The sequence below is a fragment of the Parasteatoda tepidariorum genome, chromosome 9, assembly GCF_982258835.1.
Source record: "Parasteatoda tepidariorum strain Cologne lab strain chromosome 9, Ptep-v5.0, whole genome shotgun sequence".
NCBI classification, from domain to species: domain Eukaryota; kingdom Metazoa; phylum Arthropoda; class Arachnida; order Araneae; family Theridiidae; genus Parasteatoda; species Parasteatoda tepidariorum.
The window spans coordinates 49668422-49689996 of record NC_141763.1 but is presented as its reverse complement, the minus strand read 5'-3'; the positions used below and the strand labels follow the sequence as shown (position 1 = coordinate 49689996).

The 21575-nt window shown below is 30.2% G+C and overlaps 1 protein-coding gene across 3 annotated transcripts in view; it reads right to left on the bottom strand.

Moving 5' to 3' along the window:
- Positions 1-21575, bottom strand: part of LOC122268318 (uncharacterized) — a 138204-nt gene that overhangs the window by 88435 nt on the left and 28194 nt on the right. The window contains exons 2-3 of one of the 3 annotated variants that reach the window (XM_087151767.1): positions 10643-10698; positions 7765-8446 (exon numbers count right to left, since the gene is read on the bottom strand). The exons of 1 other annotated variant lie outside the window; for it this stretch is intronic. In XM_087151767.1, coding sequence (XP_087007893.1) covers positions 8318-8446; positions 10643-10698 — 185 coding nt within the window. In that variant the 3' untranslated portion in view covers positions 7765-8317. Of the gene's footprint in view, positions 1-7764; positions 8447-10642; positions 10699-21575 lie in introns of those variants that run through there. One more of the 3 variants, XM_087151770.1, reaches the window with a different exon arrangement.

The window sequence follows — 21575 nt, the reverse complement described above, 5'->3', positions numbered from 1 at the left end:
GCACCATATTAGGTGGGCCAACGATGCACCCACAGGATGGACAGATAGTATGGAGAATGAAAGAACATCCATGCCATGCCTGGGATTCGAACCCAGAAGCTTTCTGATGCAAGGCCAGTTTCCTGACCCCTACACACACAGTACTACTACCCTTAGAGTTCGGTCGGTTCAAATACAAATGCTATTGAACGAAGAAGACTCACAATCACCAAAATGTACCACAAAAAGGTGGTTTAGTTAAATGCTTAGGATAATTCGTAGGGCAATGAAAAACTCCTTTCAACGGTATCTATAATAAAACTACACCAATAATCATGATACCAATATTGCCTTCACCAAATTTAATTAAGCATCATTGTCAGTAATAACACAACGATTTTTTACCTTTCTCTTAGACGAATAAATTAAATTTCTCATTTTGCATTTTAGTCAATAGCTTATTTTTTAATTTCAGCTAGTACTCATTATCAAAATTAAATAAGCATCATTGGCGTCGAAAAAAGTATTACAAGTTGTTTCTTTTCTTCTAAACAAAAAAAATTATTTCTCCATTAATTTTGCGTTTCAGTATCTAATTTATTTAATTTAAATTAGCATTAATTCAAAATAATTTCGTTTCACAGTAATACGTTTCAAACAGTCAAAAAAAAAATTATAATAAATAAATACGTGGTTTCAGATTACTTTAGGAATACTCATTCGGGGAGGTAGTCCACTTATACTACCACGTTCTTGTTAATAATTGAGACATAAAGAATAAAAAACAACTAAACATTTAAAAAATTGCAATAAACTATTTTTTTTAAATAATAAAAACTATTTATGAAAGCTATAAGCTAGCAAACAATCCCGATGTTATCTTTAAAATATTTAATAAACAAAATCGTCTGAAATTTCATTTATAAGGGCTAATTGATATGGGGAAATATCATTTTTTAAACGTCTGTACCAAATGATCAATTGAAATTTTTTAACAATTGTTCGGATCATGAACTATAATTAATCCTTTACACCTCTGTCCTAATTTCAGAACACTAGAACAAAGAGTTATAAGAGAGAGAATCACAAGCACATTTTATATTACAGATGAAAAATCAAAACTAATGAATAATGTAGTATTTTATCAACATACACAGATCGTATGCAAAGATATGATTCCATGGTAAAGTTAAAATTAAAATTTCATTAGAATCCATGCCCAGAGTTGCCGTCATACAATGCTTAGGGTGCAATCCTACTATGAACTGTTCCTTCTTGTGCTCCTAGACGGGTCATAATAGAGAAGTGTCCCTTACCACGTGCGACGACAAAGTAACTCCCAGATCAAGAACTGTGAAAAACTGGCCTTCGTGGAGAACTTTGTAATGGAGTAAACCTGTCTTTGCGCTACAAGGAGAGAATAATCGCAAAAACCTCACACGGTTAGCTCGACAGCAATTGGACAATAACCAATGATCCATTTACCATTTTACGTCAGCACTGTGGTCAATTTAAACAAGGTTGCTCAATTTTCTGAAATTTTTGCAATATTCATTGTGTAATATTTTGACTGCTGATGAAATGATTAGGGTACAATTAAATTAAAAGTGTTTTGCTTAGCATTATATTTAAGTTATTCTTTTGTCATAACTAATATATTAACTTGTGATAGTTTTAGCCTGTTTGAATTTTTAGATATATAAAATTTTATTGTACCATTTAAAGTAACGATGAAGTTAAATATATTTTTTTACACAAAATATTCGTGGTTTTGTATCCGAATTAAATCAAATAGGCGTTTTATTTTAAGAAAAAATTATTTTTAATAAGCGAAAATAATGTATTTAACTACTCAGTTGTATAAATGACCGTTTATAATCTGATCCATCCCTAATTTTAACCAATTCAATTAGAAAAAACTTTCCTCAGAAAGAAGCGATATAATTCTGAAAAATTTTTAAATCGAAATTCTAACTTTTCAGTAAGAAATTCAGCTACTTATCAGAAACATTAAATTAATGAATTCTTTTTGAAGTTTTAAACATTAAAAGTGTGTTATTGAAACAAATTTTTTATAAAAAAATGCAGAACTTTATAATTGAATATATTTATTTTTCCGACATTTCATGTTTCATCATAAAATGTGGCAACAGTTATATTTACAATTTAAATTTCGATCTCATCAAACTTCCGTTCCGTTACATGAATTTCCTTGTACAAATTCCATAATCTTATCTGTTCATGTTAAAGTAGTTTTCAAAATGAAATATAGATGGCAGTATAAAGTCACGTGAATAGTAAATGTTAATTTTTGCTTTATGTATATGTAGTTTTAGTTCTCTATGTGTTTTGTCTCAATAAAGTTGTGTAATTAAAACCGGCATGGTGAGTGATTATTTTCCCCGAGACGAATAAACCTTTTTTCATTTGTGGCGCCATTACGTGGGCAGATGTGGATGACTCATGTAAGTGACTTTGATTTTTGAATTTGTTTGAAACTTGAATAGAATTGAATTTTGAATTTGGGAACTTTAGAATTGAATTTGAATAACCATGTCGGTCAGTGATAATGAGACAGATGAAATTGATGAAAACTCGAAGAAAAAAACCATTCAAAAGAGAACAACATATAGAGCATTAACGACTAAACTGCTTAATAAAATAGAATCCTGTTATAAAGATGAAAATTTAGATGATGAGAATAAAAATGAAGAACTAAAAACCTTATACGATCAATTGATTGAAAAAGAATATGAGCTTGTAAAACTTAACATGAAGATAGAGGCATTTATTTCCGTTGACGAAATTGAATGGGAAATAATTTCGGTTGATGAATATTCGGAGAAAATTTTAAAATGGAAAAGTAAATTTAAACGAAAAATTGATAAAATTAATGAAGAAACGCAATCGGTTTCTAGTCACGAAAATTTACCTCTAAGTTCATTAAATAGAACTCCCATGATAGAACACAAAAAATTGATTTCTTTACCGAAATTAACTTTGCCTATATATTTTGGAGACCCCTGTTTATGGCTTGAATTTTGGGCCCAATTTGAAGATGCAGTGCATAAAAATACCGAATTATCAAATGTCGAAAAATTCCATTACTTAAAAAATTCGTTGGGTGGTTTGGCATTAAATTCTATTAAGGGTTTTTGTTTGACAGATTCTAATTATGACAAATGCATAAAATTAATATCTGATAGATTTGGACGAGAGGATCTTGTAATTAATGGTCACATGACTAAACTCCTTAATTTAGAACCCGTGAAAAACTCTTCTAATTTGAGAGCGTTTCGAAATTTATATGATCAACTTGAAATTAATATTCGTTCCCTTGAAAGTTTGAAGGTCGCATCTGGTTCGTATGGCCAGATTTTGTGTCCCATAATTCTAAAACTATTACCTCCTGATGTTAGTTTGGGATATAACAAAATAAAAGAATCTAAAGGTCAGTTTGTAAATGAATTAATGAAGTTTATCAAAATCGAATTAGAATCGAGAGAATCGTCATTACAGCTAACACAACCAAAAATTGATTATTCCCCTCCATATCATCGTTCGGCAAACGAATCATACGCGAAAAGAAATAATCCGCACACTTCCGCTTTAACTACTATCATAAGAGATAAAAAATGCATATTTTGTTTTAAGGGACACGATTCTATAAATTGTCGCTTATTATCACTTTTTGAGAAAAGGTCTAAATTAAAAAGAGAAGGTCGCTGCTTTAAATGCTTATGTAAAGGTCATTTGAGTGTAGAATGCCAGGAAAATGTTCGATGTAAAAAATGTATGAGTCAAAATCATAACGAACTGTTTTGTTTTGGGAAAGAGAAACCGATAATAACAAATCACTCAGAAAAGCGAAATGAGGAGCCAGCAGCCGCGCCTCAAAATCCTGAATCAATTATTTCTAGTATTGCGCATAAGGCCAATAGTCAAAACAAGAGTATAATTTTGCCGACGTGTTCTGTAACTGCGCGTAATCCAAATAAAAAATGTAATTCTAAAAATATTTTAATGCTTTATGATTACGAAGGAATTAGCAGATAGTCTTAATTTATTGATTTCTCGAACTGAGCGATTAGAAGTATATACATTTGGAAATAACCCAATTCAAAAAGATTTCGGGGTCACGACAGTTAACCTATCTCATATAAATAATCCAAGCAGATGCGCGAAAGTAGAATTATTTATTACTGATTGTATTTCTCATTGCCACGTGCAGGCTCCGAATGATATGATTAAAAGAATGTTAAAGGAATTAAATTTATCATCTGAAGAATTGTTTTCTTTTGAGGGAAAAGAGAAAATTCACATTTTATTGGGATGCGATTTAATGTGGAAATTTTATACCGGAAATAAATTAGAATTTTCTAAAGGGCTTTATTGTATTGAAACTTTATTCGGTTATTGTATTAGTGGAGTTACGCAATCTATGAATTTAAGAACTCAATCAGTTAACGTTTGTATTTCGGAAAGAAAAAATGTTACGAATTCAGATGGTGATTTAAATGCTAATTTAAGGAAACTTTGGGAAATGGATAATTTGTTTATTGGGAAGGATGATAATAACATTTTAACTGATGATATGGAAATTTTGCGACGCTTTGAAAATGAAATAAAATTTTAAAATGGAAAATATGTGGTTAGGTTGCCTTTTAGGGAAAACATGAATCTTTCTGATAATTTTTCGAATGCTAAGAGGAGGCTCTGGAGTTTGACTACCCGTTTTGAGAAAGATCAGGCTCTCTTTCAGGAAAATAATGAAGTGTTTAGAGAACAGTTAAAATCGGGTGTAATTGAACCTATTACTATTGAGAAAGGGATTTCGTCAGACCATATGTATTACATGCCTCATCATCCAGTTATCAGAAGGGATAAAGAGGAATCGCGTGCAAAACTACGCATTGTATTCGATGCATCTTCTAAAGACAAAAATTGTTATTCATTGAATGATAATTTAGAGGCAGGTCCAAATCTTAACCCTAATTTGTTAAATCTTCTTTTGCAGTTTCGCCAGAATTTTATTGGAATTATAGCAGATATTGAGAAAGCGTTTTTGCGCATTTGTTTAAATAAAAACGATAGAGATTGTCAGCGCTTTCTTTGGTTTGATCAGATGCCGCCAAGTGAGATTAAGATTTTTCGGAACACTACAGTTGCGTTCGGGGTTAAGTCTTTGCCATTTTTATTAGCCGCTACAGTTAAGCACCATATTGAGAAATTTAAAGGGTCACACGAGTTAGCATACGCGGCGTTAAACGATTGCCTCTATGTCGATGATTTAATTACAAGTGTGAATAATTTAGAAGACGCTATTGAACTGTGTAACGACACAAAGAACATTCTTATGTCTGCCAACATGAACTTACGTGCCTTTAAAACTAACAGCATCGAACTGTCGCAATATTGGCAAGAAACGAAATTCGAAGAACCTTCCAAAAATAGTTTGATTCCTATTAAGGTACTAGGTGTCATATGGGACACCGTGAAAGATGAACTGAAATTGGATTTATCTTCCATAAACTGTTCTCTCTCAAGTACTATTTGCACGAAGCGTGCCATTTTGCAACTATCATGCATGATTTTTGACCCTATCGGGTTTATAGCTGCATTCACGATTCGAGCAAAGATATTGTTGCAAGTTACTTGGCAAAGAGGACTTGGATGGTATGATGAGTTACCTAATGATTTGAGAAGAAAATGGAAGAAATGGACATTTGAAGTTCCGAAACTGGAAGACATTATTATACCTCGTTGGTACTTTCCTAGGTCTAGTCGAGAGAACATCGATTTTCTGATACATATTTTCTGCGATGCCAGTGAATTAGCTTTCGGTACTATAGCTTACCTCAGATACATCAATGAATTAGGACAGTATGAAGTTAGCTTTGTCCTTGCAAAAGCTCGAGTTGCACCTGTTAGGAAAATTACGTTACCGAGACTAGAGCTTTTATCCGCTGTCCTTGGTGCAAGAGTGCTAGACTCCTTGAGAAGTGTTTTCCACATAACGAACAATTATTATTTATGGAGTGATTCCATGGTGACTTTACATTGGATCAAGGGGTGTGCTAGCAATTGGAAACCCTTTGTAGGGAACAGAGTAATGGAAGTTCAAGCGAAAACTGAACCAGAAAATTGGAGACATTGCTGTGGTATCGATAATCCTGCTGATTTGCTGACACGTGGGTGCAATGCAAGCGAATTGAAAGAAGGAGATAAATACAGGCATGGACCTCCTTGGCTGAGACTTGAAGAGTCAGAATGGAATAATGGTAAAGGTTTTAGCTCTTGGAATAGCGAACACTTGGACGATGAAGTTCGTATTGAGAAACGAATCAAGCCCATGAACATTAATATGAATGATTGCAAGGAAGAAAGCCAGCCTGATTTTATGAACGTCATAAATAAAATTTCGTCATGGACTTAATTGCAAAGAGTATTTGCCTGGTGTAGAAGATTTATTTTAAATTGCAAGTTTCCAGCTGCAAAGATTAGTGGTTGTTTAACAACTGCAGAGATTCAAAATTCTAGAAAATCTCTGCTGAAGATAGTTCAAGAATATGCTTTTGGTACTGAAATAGAATATCTGCATAAAGAGAAGACACTCCCAAAAAATAGCAATCTGTTGCCTTTGGCACCCTTTCTTGACTCATCGGGACTGCTCCGAGTTGGTGGAAGATTGAAGAATTCCAATCTTTCTGACCGTCGAAAACATCCAATACTTCTCCCAAAAGGTCGTCATTTATCAACGATAATTGTGAGATATTTTCATGAAAGCCATCTACATGGAACTATTCAAATGACATTATCAGCATTAACGCAAGAATATTGGATAATTGGTGTCAAGAATCTTGTCAGAAAGACTATCTCCAGTTGTGTAAAATGTCATCGTCAAAATGCTAGAATTTTGACACAATTTATGTCTGATTTACCTTCAGTAAGAGTAACACCTTCCCGAGTTTTCTCCATTGTTGGAACTGATTATGCCGGTCCTTTCCAAGTGAAGTCCAGAAAAGGAAGAGGTGTGAAGACTATGAAATGCTATGTTTGTTTATTTGCGTGTTTATCCACAAAAGCAGTTCACTTAGAACTTGTAAGTGATCTGACTTCTGATGCCTTCCTAGCTTCTTTAAGAAGATTTACATCTCGACGTGGAAAACCTGATCAGATACACAGTGACTGTGGGACAAATTATGTTGGTGCGTATAGAGAGTTGAAACGCCTGATTGCATCACTTTCTTCAGATGAAGGTTTTCAAGGCTATCTTGCAAAGGATAATATCATTTGGAAATTCAATCCTCCTGCGGCACCTCATCATGGAGGATTGTGGGAATCTACTGTTAAATCTATGAAGTCACACCTTAAAAAAACTGTCGGTGAACAGATCCTCACCTACGAAGAATTCCTAACCCTGATTGCTGAAGTAGAAGCTTGCCTTAATTCTAGGCCACTTACCCCTCTGTCGGATGATCCTGCTGATTGTGAGGCATTGACGCCTGGTCATTTCCTTATTGGTACTTCATTGACATCAGTACCGGATTCTGATCTTTCAAAGGAAGTGATTACACCTTTACAACGATGGAGGTTAATGCAAAAAATGAAACAACAATTTTGGAAACAGTGGTCAACTGACTATCTTTCCACTCTTCAAAGGCGACCGAAATGGCTCCAAGTAAAGAAAAATCTTGCTGTAAATGAACTGGTGCTAATCAAAGAAGATGATTTACCTCCACTGAAGTGGAAGTTGGGACGTGTGCTAGAGACTTATCCTGGAGCAGATGGTAAAATCAGAGTGGTAAGGTTGAAAACTGCAAATGGTGAGTTAAAACGTCCTATTGTTAAACTTTGCCCACTGCCTATAGAATACAAACTTTGAACTCATACGAACTTTGAACTGTTAATTTTAATTTTTCAGTCAAATTTAACTTTCATTTTAAATCAAAATTTTATGATGGTTGATATTTGTCTGTAAGTGCATTTCATTAGATCAATTTTGTTTTTGTTATAGTTAATTTGTTTATTGTTTGTCTACGATTCACATATATTTCATTTAAAGTTGATTTAGTTTTGTGTGAAGATTCTTAAACTTAAAATTTTCTGTAATTGATTTATTGCAGCTTTGTCTTTGAAATTAAAGTTTGAATGAATGTATAACATTTTATGAACCCCCTAAGGGTTCATGGCGGGGGAGGATGTTTATGCTTAAAGTAGTTTTCAAAATGAAATATAGATGGCAGTATAAAGTCACGTGAATAGTAAATGTTAATTTTTGTTTTATGTATATGTAGTTTTAGTTCTCTATGTGTTTTGTCTCAATAAAGTTGTGTAATTAAAACCGGCATGGTGAGTGATTATTTTCCCCGAGACGAATAAACCTTTTTTCATTATCCATACATTCTTGTGGCATTGGCTCAGTTACAGCACAGCGAACCTTTTCCACATCTTCAGACATGCATATCTGAAAAATAAATAAATAAATACATAAAAAAAATTAAGGAACATGACAAAAAAGTACCTTTATTCTACTATTCGAAAAGAAAAAATAACTTTAAAGCTTAATTTTAAAAATTGTAAAATAAATTGAATTTTTAATTCTGTTATGTGATATATGTAGAAAGCGACGTCAGAGAAGAGTTAAAAAAATTGTTTTAATTAATTATATTTGATTTCATGATTAAACTTACTATCGTTTCTGTTTAAAAAATTACAAAATGTAAAATCTTTTTTAATGACATTTTTGCAAAGCTGCTTTTCGAATAATAAAAGTTTCTACGCATTAGAATTAGCCTGATAGAGGAAAGGGGACTATTCGGCCATTTTTCACTAATTTATGAAAATACCTTATTTAATATATTTTTTTAACTCATAAAGTGTTTTCTTAAGAATAATTTGGACGTTTACCTGCATTCTCGTTTATATTTGGAATTACAAAACTGATTATTGAATAATAAGTTTTATAAAAAAAGGTTGTTTTTGTAGACATTTGCACCACTACATGGGACAAGCTATGCGGCTAGAGTGGATGAACTTAATAACTTATTATTTCCTCGTTTAATACAACTACAATACTCGTTTAATACAATTAATGCAATCAACTACAATCTAAGTCTTAGTGAAGAATAAATACTGGCATATTATAATTAAAGTACTAATTTGCACTATTTATTATACTGAGAAATACAGTTTGAAAGCAAGGCAATACATTTTGAAACAATTATTGAACTTGATTTATTTGAAAGCAGAAAGCCAAATTTAAGTGAAATTTTTAATATCCATAGTTTTTAATTGATGATGAAATGTTTTGAATGGACATCACACGCAAACAAATCGCAAAAGCGTTACAGGACCGTTCGTGGTTATTCTGTTTTAGAAAAATGTGTTACAAAAAATAAATATTTGAAAAATACTTTGTTTTCTTTATTAATTCAACTTTAATGAATCATATTCTATTCACTAATTTCATAAAACAACTCTGTTAAATGTTCTATAAACCTTCAAAAACTGGATTAATAGAGAGATTTCGTGCTAAATTTTTCACTTGAGATTGAAACAACTTTTTGTATATTGTATATCATTCCACAAAATCATTCTAGTTTAGAAAATAAATAACGTCAAATGTGTTACATTTTTACGATTTTGTGGGACTTTATGAAATCACTCTAGTTGATTTGCACATTAGCAAGATAATTTGTGGAATAAATCATTTCTACACAGTAGCAGTAGCACAAGCAATTTGTTACTGCTTTGTTACGGTATTTTAAGAAATCATCCTAGCACATCTGTACATCAGCAAGATTATCTGTAGAATAACTGATTTGTACAGTGTAGCAGTAACACAAGCAGTTTGGTTACATTATTAATACTACAAAAAAAGGGGAAATAATGTCTGAAAAAATTACCTTACTGTATGGTAAGGACATTTCTAATGAATAAAAACCATAATTCTAGTTAATAAACCCAAAATATACGGTATTTAAACCATTCATTTGGTAATTTTTCCGCTCGCTTGGTTTGATTTACCGAAAATTCTGGTTTTTAAAATTATAGTTCTTATTACTACACAGTTCGTATAATATACAAAACTAAAAAGTAAATTTAACCTAATGTTTTTATTTTTTTATTTTGCCACGCTTTGAGGTATCATGATATAAAATAATCATATTTTGCAACATTTACCGAATTATATATTATACATTATGAAATCATGTTTTATGGTTAATTTGCCAAAATCATTATCGAAACTACGGTAAAAACTGCCGAACTTTTAGGTATTCCCATAGAGCAAAAGGCACGGAAAATTTACCGTGTTATGGAAGTTTCAACCACGCATTTTTTCTCAGTGTACTATTTCTGTAAAGTAAAATTGTAAGACATAAATTTAAGAAAAATATTCAAAAATTTTTATGCTTTTTCAATTATTCAAATATTTTTGCATCTCAAAAATTATACCAAATGATAACACTTGAACTAAAATGGTTAAAAGCTGACTTTTTATAGAAAATGTTAAAATGAGAACTGTTTAGATTTATTTATTATGTTTAGATTTATTTATTATGTTTAGATTTATTTATTATGTTTAGATTTATTTATTATGTTTAGATTTATTTATTACGTTCATTAATGTAATTATGTTTATAGAATAACTATAACTCACTGTATGATTTCCTGATTGACATTGTTCTGGACCAATTCTGTTATCATTTCGCATTTCTGAAAAATAAAATGTACTTTTATAGCATACGATTATAGCATGCATTCATGCTACTGTATTTTAAATGTAATATATCATTTAAGACGTACAAAAAATAACATAAATATATCAAAATAAATATAAGATGCGTAATTATTGTCTCTTAATAATATATAACTTAAATTTTTTGTCAAAATGGTCAAACAAACATGCACATTATCTCTAACTAATATTTAGGCGGAAAAAAACAATATTAAAGGCTGATGAATCTCCATTGTGGAGGGTAAAATCGTAGCAAGATGCTCCATCCACCATAGTTGTTTTCCCAGTCCAGGGAGAATTAGGAAACCTAATGTAACAGGTCATGAAATGTTTAAACACATGTTTCACATTATCCCACTATAGAGCGCAAAACAAAAATACGAGCCACCCTGATTAACTTTTGATCTAATGTTCGAATCTTCACGTTCTAGAATTTAATCTTAATGGTTCAAAGAGGAGCCCTCAAATATACTGAATAATTAATGATATTTTAAGTTACGAAATTAGACACAAAAACGTATTTCCTCTGAGAAAGTATAACTTTTTTTCGATGATTTAAAACTCATAAAATATAAGGGCTACCCGTAATCACAAAAATAGGTTCCCAACAGTTTGATCAGAATAGCGGTCCAAAGTTGGGATCCTTGATGTTAATTTTACTTTTCGCATATTTCACAATATCTCGAAATTTTTTAAGCGAATTGGAAAATTTTTGCAAAAATTTATAAAATTCGTTTATCTAAATATAATATATTAAACTGTAAGAAATGTAGTTTATTACATCATTATAAAAAATGGAATTTTCAGGGACAAAGCAAAATTTGAGCGAAGTCGGTCAAATAGTTCATCAGAAATCTTATTTTGAAAAAGTCGTATTTTTAGAATCTGATTTCTCAGGAAATATTTGACCAATTGTGCTCAAAATTTCTAATTTGTCATTTAATAAAACAATAAAAAATGATAAAGGCTTACTAAAATTCATTTTTTGCGTGGATTTATCAGTGGTTAAAATAATTTTATATTTGTGCGCTAAATTTTTTCAATTTTCCTGAAACGTTCTCGAGATATGGCGAAATCAAAAAAGCAAAATTAACAGTAAGGGGTCCAAACTTTCAACCACTCTCCTGACAAAACTGACCATATATACCAGCTTGTTCCTAGCCCCTATATTTTGGGGGTCGGAAATCCACATTCATCGAGAGAAAAAAAAACTATTTTATTTAGAGAAAGTACGATTTTGTGCCTGATTTCGTAACACAAAACATCGTCCGCACTAACTAGGTCACCCCTCTAACCATTGAGTCCCAGAACGTGAAAATACCTTCAAAGATCAAAGCTATTCAGGGTGGTCCAGTTTTTATTTCGCGCATTGTATATGACGTTAAACTTGAATGAGTCAGGAAAGTGTGGAAATAAGCTACTCCGTGAGCTCGAAATACTGTTCATGAAATTTCCAGAATAGTTGCCAAACTTAAGTTGGAAATATACAATAATGTTCAGAAAATATCTGATATTATTTCAGAATCAAATCTATTATTGTTTTATTTTAATGCATAAATTTAAGTTATTTTTAAAAAATTAGTCAGAACCAAATTGCTAAAATAAAAATTAAGATAGATCAAACAACTAAACCATTTTACATTGTGATGTATTTTGCGTTTTGTATTCCGAGAGCAATTAACTAATTTTACATTACATAAATCCTTACATTAAATGCAACCGTTAAGGTATATTTCTATATTTTACATTCTAAAAACAATTAGCCAGTTTTACATGACATGATTGAGAGTGGCTTCTACACAATGATGACATCTATATTTGGCATTCTACCAACCTTATTATATAAAAAAAGTTGCCGCTACGGAATAAGCTATTTTTTATTTTATTTACTGAAACTTTAAAAGTGTCCCAATCTTAAACAATACAAAAATCATTTTAACGCGCATTTAAAATAACTTACCTTCAAACATATCGTGCATTAATTTACTATAAGTGGCACACTCTAGATACAAGGGTAGCATGATCAATCCACCAGCGCCTAATGGAGCAACAGCTCCTACTGGACCTTCGGCTCCTCCTGGACCAACAGTGCTACCTGGACTACCTGGTCCAGGAGTACCAGCCCCTCCTGGACCACCAGGGCAATCTGAACTACCACTACGAAAACCAATGCCTCCCTGGCCACCAGTGCCTCCTGGACTAGCAGCGCCTCCTGCACTACCGGCGCCTCCTGGACCACCAGGGCAACCTAGACTACCTGGTGCTCCCGGAGAACCAGGACTACCACCTTGACCTTGTACTGTTACAAGGATTACCACTGTGATCAATAAAACGGCGAATATGAAACACTTCTTGTCGAGACAAAAGGAAACATGCAAAAGTATGTTTTTTATAGCAATAGTTCGATGCCGTGTGTATACTTCCAGCGACGTATCTGATTCATCTATAAATTATTAACATCACGCGCTGTCGAGAATTTTCTTCTTCTTTTAGGTAAGAAGAAGCAGTAAGATTAAGAGTATAAGCAAATGTAAACATAACAGTTTGGATACACGTGTTGAAGTGACAAATAAAAACTTTTTACTTGCGACTTCCTCATAAGTTCATTTCTTATATTATTTCAGAAATTTAGAAGTTATTGATTAGAGGTTTTCTCTTGAATAAATTTCGCTTTTGTTTGAAACAGTATAATAATATATGCTATCTAAATAATGAATTCGAAATATTATTGCGGATGAAAAAAAGTTGATCTTATTACATTACTAGCTGGATACCCGTTCTAAGTACGGGTTGAAAAAAAAGTAAATAATCATTATTTTAATACAGAGCAACATTACAAAATCATATACAAAACTGAAAGACATATATAAGCAAAATTTATACAGCTAGAATAATTTCATTTTTATTTATTTATTTATTATTATTATTTGTCTTTTTCGGTTGCTTTACGTTATTAGATAAAGAAAAACCAAAAATAATTTTTTTACAATTTTATTTATTTCCAATGTACAGTCCGCAAAAAAAAAAAGATATCACCCTGAATAACTTTCGTTCTAATGATCGGATTTTCACGAACTAAGTGTTAATCTTAATGGTTCTTGGGGGTGACCTCAAATATGCTAATTAATTAGTGCTAACTATTAATTAAGTTACGAAATCAGACACAAAAACGTACTTTCTCTGAATAAACATATATTTTTTCTTACATATTTGGATTTTTAACCTTCAAAATATAGGGGGTAGCCGCAATCTGGGAAATATGGTCCCCATAGTTTGGTCAGGAGAGCGATCCAAAGTTCGTACCCCTTAATGTTAATTTCACTTTTTACGTTTTTAGTCATATTTTAAAAACTAATAAAGCAATTCGAAGAAAATTTCACCCAGTCATAAAACTCATTTACCCAAAGATAATTTCACGAAAAAAATAATCTTTAATAATTGTTAATTATTTTTTATTATTTAATTAAATTAAGGATGAAAAATTTTTGAATTATAAGGTATGAATTTTTTTATACCATATTAATCTACGTATTTTTCAATTGAAAAATCTAAAGTTTCAACTGTTTTTATTTATTAGAAGCTGAGAAAAATTAAAATTAATTATTTTTAAAAAAATAATTTGGCGACAATGAAGAAATGATTAAATGGGGCGATTAATATTAAAATGTGATAAACTTGCGAGGAACTTGACTTCACGCGCTTAGCATAAAATTTCATTCATATTTTTTTCGCTAATAATCGTTTGCTTATCTTTTCATTTTTATTTTTTTAAGCTATAAAATACGATGTTTCTTTTTTAGTCGTCTTAAATTCTATTTGCAATTTAGTAAAGAAATTTGAATAAAACATTTTATTGAATAAAATACATTTTATTCAGAGAATGTGGAGTTTTATAAAAGCATGCTTCTGATAGAATATGATTATACAACAGATTGTGCTTCTTTAATGTGATTATTTTTTAATTTTTAGTTTTTTTTCTCAATAACTGATAAAATTTCAATAATATACATACGAATGAATAAATTTGGAATAAAATATTCATCAATTTCTTGAATATATATTTTATAAATATTAATAAAAATGCGTAGTCAAAATTTTTAAGCATCTCTCACAACATCGCAAATTTCTCAAAATCTTATAGGGTAAACTAACCAGTGAAGGAATACTTAAGCTTAGCTTGCTTTAAAAAAAAATCATAAAAATTTCAAAATTTTTAATTTTAGCTAAATGACGTATTTGTTATTAAATGCATGTCGACATATTTGTTATTAAATGCAAATTATGTAAAAAAAATTTAGAAAACTTACATTATATTGTTTTAAGCTTTTGGTGGTTTAAATAATAAGTAGTAAGATAACCAAGTGAAGGAACAGTTCTTAAATTGAATAAACACTAAATTTTCCAGTGAATGAACAGTTAATTTTGAGAATATTTGATGCTCGTTAGGAATCCTTAGGCCACACAGATATCTGTCGCCCTGTAGATGCCTGAATTGACGGATGTTAACACAGGCGGGCATTAGGAAAAAAAAATCTTTTAAGTTTTCGTGCCCCCATTTCAGTATCCTAAGGGCCTTACGAGCTCTGTTTAAAAAGAGAGTATCATGTCAGATATATATATATATATATATATATATATATATATATATATATATATATATATATATATATATATATATATATATATATATATATATATAAGAAAACAAAAATAATCATAGTAGCAGTATTTGGTGGTAAATGTAGCTTATCGTAATTGAAGAATATGCTGTGCGACATTTTATGGTGAATTTGCGAACGTAAGTTTCAGAATGTATCGAAACATGTGGATGCTATTTGCTAATCATCTTCTTTATCCAAAGAAAACCATGTAACGTAAATATCTAGCAAAATGAAGCAATTTATTAAACAATGAATCATACAATATGCAACATATTATTTCAATATCTTATATTTAAACATAACATATTTCAACGTTTTTAAAATGCCACTAAACATTGAGCAATTCATTGAGTTATAGAAAAAAGAAATATCGTAAATTATAGAAAACTTTGTGAATGTGCATTAGAATTACTATACAATCTACATTTTATTTTTCAAGCACTTTTTTTTTCTTCAAACTTTCATGCCTAGAAGACTCGATTAAAGCTGTAAAAATCCTTATTCCTAAAATTTTGTATATAGCTATTATAAGTTATGTTAATTTGATTTTAGTATGAAATCCTCGAATAAGCATAGCAAAAATAGCATAATCTAAATAATATCAGATAAAAATTTCATGTATTTAAATTCTAAAAACTTATAAATCGATTCAAATTTTCTTTTCAAAGGAGATTAAAATAATTTTTTTTTTGCTCTTTGGACATAAATGAACTTAAAAATTGTCTATTGCCTAGAAACTTCGGGATGTTTTCTATTAACTATTAATTAAACCTCTCAGAGCAATCACAAAACATTATTTCAATTTTTTTACAGTCAGAAATTGGTTGCCTAGCAACCTAGTAAAATTAAGGGTTTCTCTTTTGAATAAGTCAATGGGTTATCTTAAAATATTTATTTGCGCAGGCGACTTTTTTGGCGGTTTTCTGGGCTATCGCCAAATATATAAACCTTTATTGCAACCCAATTTACGACCCAATTGTTTTAAAATTTTGTCTGACCCCCTAATTCAAGTGTCTAGATTCAAAATATGTAAAAAAAATATATGTTTATTCAGAGAAAGTACGTTTTTGTGTCTGATTTCGCAACTTAATTAATAGTTAGCACTAATTAATTAGCATATTTGAGGTCACCCCCAGGAACCATTAAGATTGACACTTAGTTCGTGAAAATCCGATCATTAGAACGAAAGTTATTCAAGGTGATATCTTTTTTTTTTTTTGCGGACTATACAGTCCGCAAAAAAAAGATATCCCCCTAAATAGCTTCGTTCTAATGATCGGATTTTCTCGAATGGTTCTTATCACAATCTTAATGGTTCCTGGGAGTGATCTAATTAATTAGCGATAACTATTAATTTAGTTACGAAATCAGACACAAAAACGTACTTTCTCTGAATAAACATATATTTTTTTTTACGTATCTGGATTCCTTATCTTCAAAATATAGGGGGTTGTCGCAATCTGGAAAATGTGGTACCCATACTTTGGTCAAAAGAGCGTTTCAAAATTTGGACCCCTTAATGTTAATTTCGCATTTTGCGTTTTCAGTCATATTTTAAAAACTAATGAAGCAATTCAAAAACAAAATTGCACCCACTCATAAAACTCATTTGCCCAAAGGTAATTTCATGAAAATTAATAATTATTTATTATTTTTAATTATTTAATTAAAGTAAGGATGAAAAAATTTTGAATTATAAGGTAGGGATTTTTCACTCCATATTAATCTACATATTTTTCATTTGAAAAATCTACAATTTCAACAGTTTTTATTTATTAAAAGATGAAAAAAATTAATTATTTAAAAAAATAGTTTGGCGACAATGAAGAAATAATTAAATGAGGCGATTAATATTAATATGTGATAAACTTACGAGGAACTTGACTTAGCGCGCGTAACGTAAAATTTCATTCATATTTTTTTCGCTAATAATCGTTTGCTAATCTTTTTAATTTTATTTTTTTAAAACTATAAAATACGATGTTTCTTTTTCAGTCGTCTGAAAATCTATTCGCAATTTAGTAAAGAAATTTGAATAAAACATTTTATTGAATAAAAAATATTTTGTTCAACGAATGTCAAGTTTTATAAAAGCATCCTTCTGACAGAATATGATTATTCACCAGATTATACTTATTTAATGTGATAATTTTTTATTTTTTAGTATTTTTCCCTCAATAACTGATGCAATTCCAATAATATACATACGTAAGAATAGATTTGGAATAAAATATTTATCAATTTCTTGAATATATATTTCTTTAAATATTAATAAAAATATGTAGTAAACATTTTTAAGCGTATCTCACATCATCGCAAAATTCTCCACATCTTATATATCGTCCTAAAAGTAATTTTTTAATCACCTGTCCGAGTGATTCGCAGAACTATTTTACTAACTATTTAACTAAATTTTAACATTTTCAAAAATCTTATTCTTTACCCTACTACGTTTATTACTTCCTCATCAATATACTAATCAATTTTTTAACACTTTAATTTAGGTTTTCCTTAAAGTAAAGTTCCTTTATAAATTATAGTCAAGTTTTTTTTTAAAGAATTATTGTCTGCTACCTAAGAATAAAACGTTGTTAAGAAATTAAAAACATTCCGCTGTTTAAAATTGTTTGATGCAAAACAGCTGATTATTTACTAATAAGTGTACAATTTTTTTATAAATCATTGATTGTCTTTTTTTTGTTTCCTGTGACTTCAACATAGATTGTATAAAATGGTGTTGATGTTAGTCACTACAAAGAGTATAAAGATACCGAGCATAAAAAACTGCCGAATTCGTAGTCAAAATTTTTAAGCGTCTTAAAATATCTCAGTATCTTAAATGTCGACCTAACATCTTAGTTGTGAAATTAAATTTTTAATTATCTGACCACGTGTGATTCACTAATTATTCCTTTATATCATTTACTCTTTCTTTGTGACTCCATGTAGATTTTTTTCCGGATAATATACTGAACTATTTTGTTTAATTTTTTACTTTAGCACGATTTCCAAGATATTATTGTAGTATAATTTGTTATCAGGAAAAATGCTTTATTTTGTTAAATAGGAGATGCTAAAAATTTATATTTGTAAGAAGATTCCGAAGCGGTGCCACTTTTAGAATCCTCTGATTTAAAGAGAAAAAAGCAATAAAAAATACGCAATTTCCGAACTTATTATGATTAAAAATACGAAGAAAAATTTTAAAAAAAAGTGGCAAGAAGGCTAAAATACTTTTTACAGAAACTGTGAAAACCAATTTTTCCTATATTTTGTCAAAAGAGGATAAGAATGATATTGCTCCAAGAGACCTACTCAATAATTTCGCTATTTCCAGAATGAATTCTGATCGAAACACATTTCCTTGAAAATTAAAACGAGGAAAAAAGTTAAAATAATAAAATAGTTAAAATAATAAAATAGTTAAAATAATAAAATAGTTAAAATAATAAAATAGTTAAAATAATAAAAGTAAAAAGTAAAGTAATAAGTTAAGTTAATTTGATTTTTGTATGAAATCTTCGAATAAATATAGCAAAAACAACATAATCTAATTAATATCAGATAAAAAGTTCATGCATTTGAAATCTAAAAACTGAGAAAATCATATATAATATATAAATTGACTCAAATTTTCTTTTCAAAGGAGATTAAAGTAAAAAAAATTTGCTTTTTGGACAGAAGTCAGTTTAAAAATTGTCTATTGCTTGAAACTTCGAGATATTTTATATCAACTATTAATTAAACCTCTCCGAACAATCACAGAACATTATTTTAATTTTTTTTTACAGTCAGAGCTTGGTTGCCTAGCAACCTAGTAAAATTAAGCATTTTTCTTTTGAATTAATCAATGGGTTATCTTATAATATTCATTTGCGCTGGCGACTTTTTTTGGTGGTTTTCTAGACTATCGCCAGATATATAAACCTTTATTGCGACCCAATTCTTTTAAAACTTTGTCTACCCCCCTGATTCAAGTGTCTGGATTCCAAATATGTACAAAAAATATATGTTTATTCAGAGAAAGTACTTTTTGTGTTTGGTTTCGTATCTTAATTAATAGTTAGCACTAATTAATTAGCATATTTGAAGTCACCTCCCGGAACCATTAAGATTGACACTTAGTTCCTGAAAATTCGATCATTAGAACGAAAGTTATTCAGGGTGATATCTTTTTTTTTGCGGACTGTACACCTGTGTTAACATTTTTTCACTACAGACATTTACTGGCAGATTTGTTAGCTCTTTCAGTGGCATCATAATAGGTGGGCCAACGTTGCACCCACAGGAAGGACTGATAGGATAGAGAATGAAGGAACATCCATGACATGCCTGGGATTCGAACCCAGAACCTTTCTGATGCAAGGCCAGTTCCCTGACCCTTACAGTCCGGTCGGTTCAAATAAAAATGCTATTGAACGAAGAAGACTCACAATCACCAAAATGTACCACAAACAGGTGGTTTTTTCCTGTACTTATTCGTAGGGTAATGAAAAACTCCTTTCAACGGTATCTATAATAGGACTGCACCAATAATCATGATACCAATATTGCCTTCACCTAATTTAATTAAGCATCATTGTCAGTAATAACATTACGATTTTCTACCTTTCTCTTAGAGGAATAAATTGAATTTCTCATTTTGCATTTTAGTCAATAGCTTATTTTTTTATTTCAGCTAGTACTCATTATCAAAATTAAATAAGCATCATTGGCGTCGAAAAAAGTATTACAAATTTTTTCTTTTCTTCTAAACGAAAAAAATTATTTCTCCATTAATTTTGCGTTTCAGTACCTAATTTATTTTATTTAAATTACCATTAATTCAAAATAATTTTGATTAACATTAATACGTTTCACACAGTAGAAAAAAAAAATAAACACGTTGTTTCAGATTATTTCAGGAATACTCATTTGGTGAGGTAGTCCACTTATACTAGCATGTTCTTGTTAATAATTGAGACATAAAGAATAAAAAACAACTAAACATTAAAGAAAGTGCAGTAAACTATTTTTTTTAAATAATAAAAACTATTTATGAAAGCTATAAGCTAGCAAACAATCCCGATGTTATCTTTAAAATATTTAATAAGCAAAATCGTCAGCAATTTTATTTATAAAGGCTAATTAATATGGGGAAATATCATTTTTTAAACGTCTGTACCAAATGATCAATTGAAATTTTTGAGCAATTGTTTGGATCATAAACTATAGCTAATCCTTTTCACCTCTGTCGTAATTTCTGAACACTGCAACAAAGAGTTATAAGAGAGACAATCACTAACACATTTTGTATTACCGATGAAAAATCCAAACTAATGAATTATGTCGTATTTTGGCTACATGCACAGATCGTATGTAAAGATATGATTCCATAGTAAAGTTAAAATTAAAATTTCATTAGAATCCATGCCCAGAGTTGCCGTCATACGGTGCTAAGAGCGCTACCCTATTTTGATCTGTTCCTTCGTGTGCTCCTGGACAGGTCATAATAGAGAAGCGCCCCTAACCGCGTACGACGACAAAGTAACTCCCAGATCAAGCACTGCAAAAAACTGACCTTCGTGGAGAACTTTGTAATGGAACTAACCTGTATTTGCTTTACTTGTAGAGGAAAATTGCAAAAACCTCACACGGTTAGCTCGACAGCTAGTGAACTCTGACCAATGATCCATTCACCATTTCATGTCAGCACTGGGTTTGGTTTAGACAAGGTAGCTCAATTTTCTGACATTTATACAATATTCATTTTGCATTCCTTTGACAGCTGATAAAATTATTAGTGTACAATTAAATGAAATATGTTTTGTTTAGCATTATATTTAATTTATTCTTTCGTCATAAATAATATGTTAAGTTGTAATAGTTGTAGCCTATTTGAATCCTTAGATATAAAATAAATTATTGCAGCATTCGAAGAGTAACTCTAAAAGCAAGGTTTAATATATTTCTTTTAACAAAATATTTGTAGTTTTGTATCCGAAATTAATGAAATAGCCATTTTATTTTAAGACAAAATTATTTTCAGATCAGCATTATAAGTGAATAAAAATGTAATTAACTATTAATTGGAAAAAAATTTTTTTAGAAATAAGCGTCATAATTAAAACAAATTTTAAAATCGGAATTCTAACTTTTCAGAAAGAAATTCAACTACTTATCATTTAAACATTAAATTAATGATTTTTATGGGG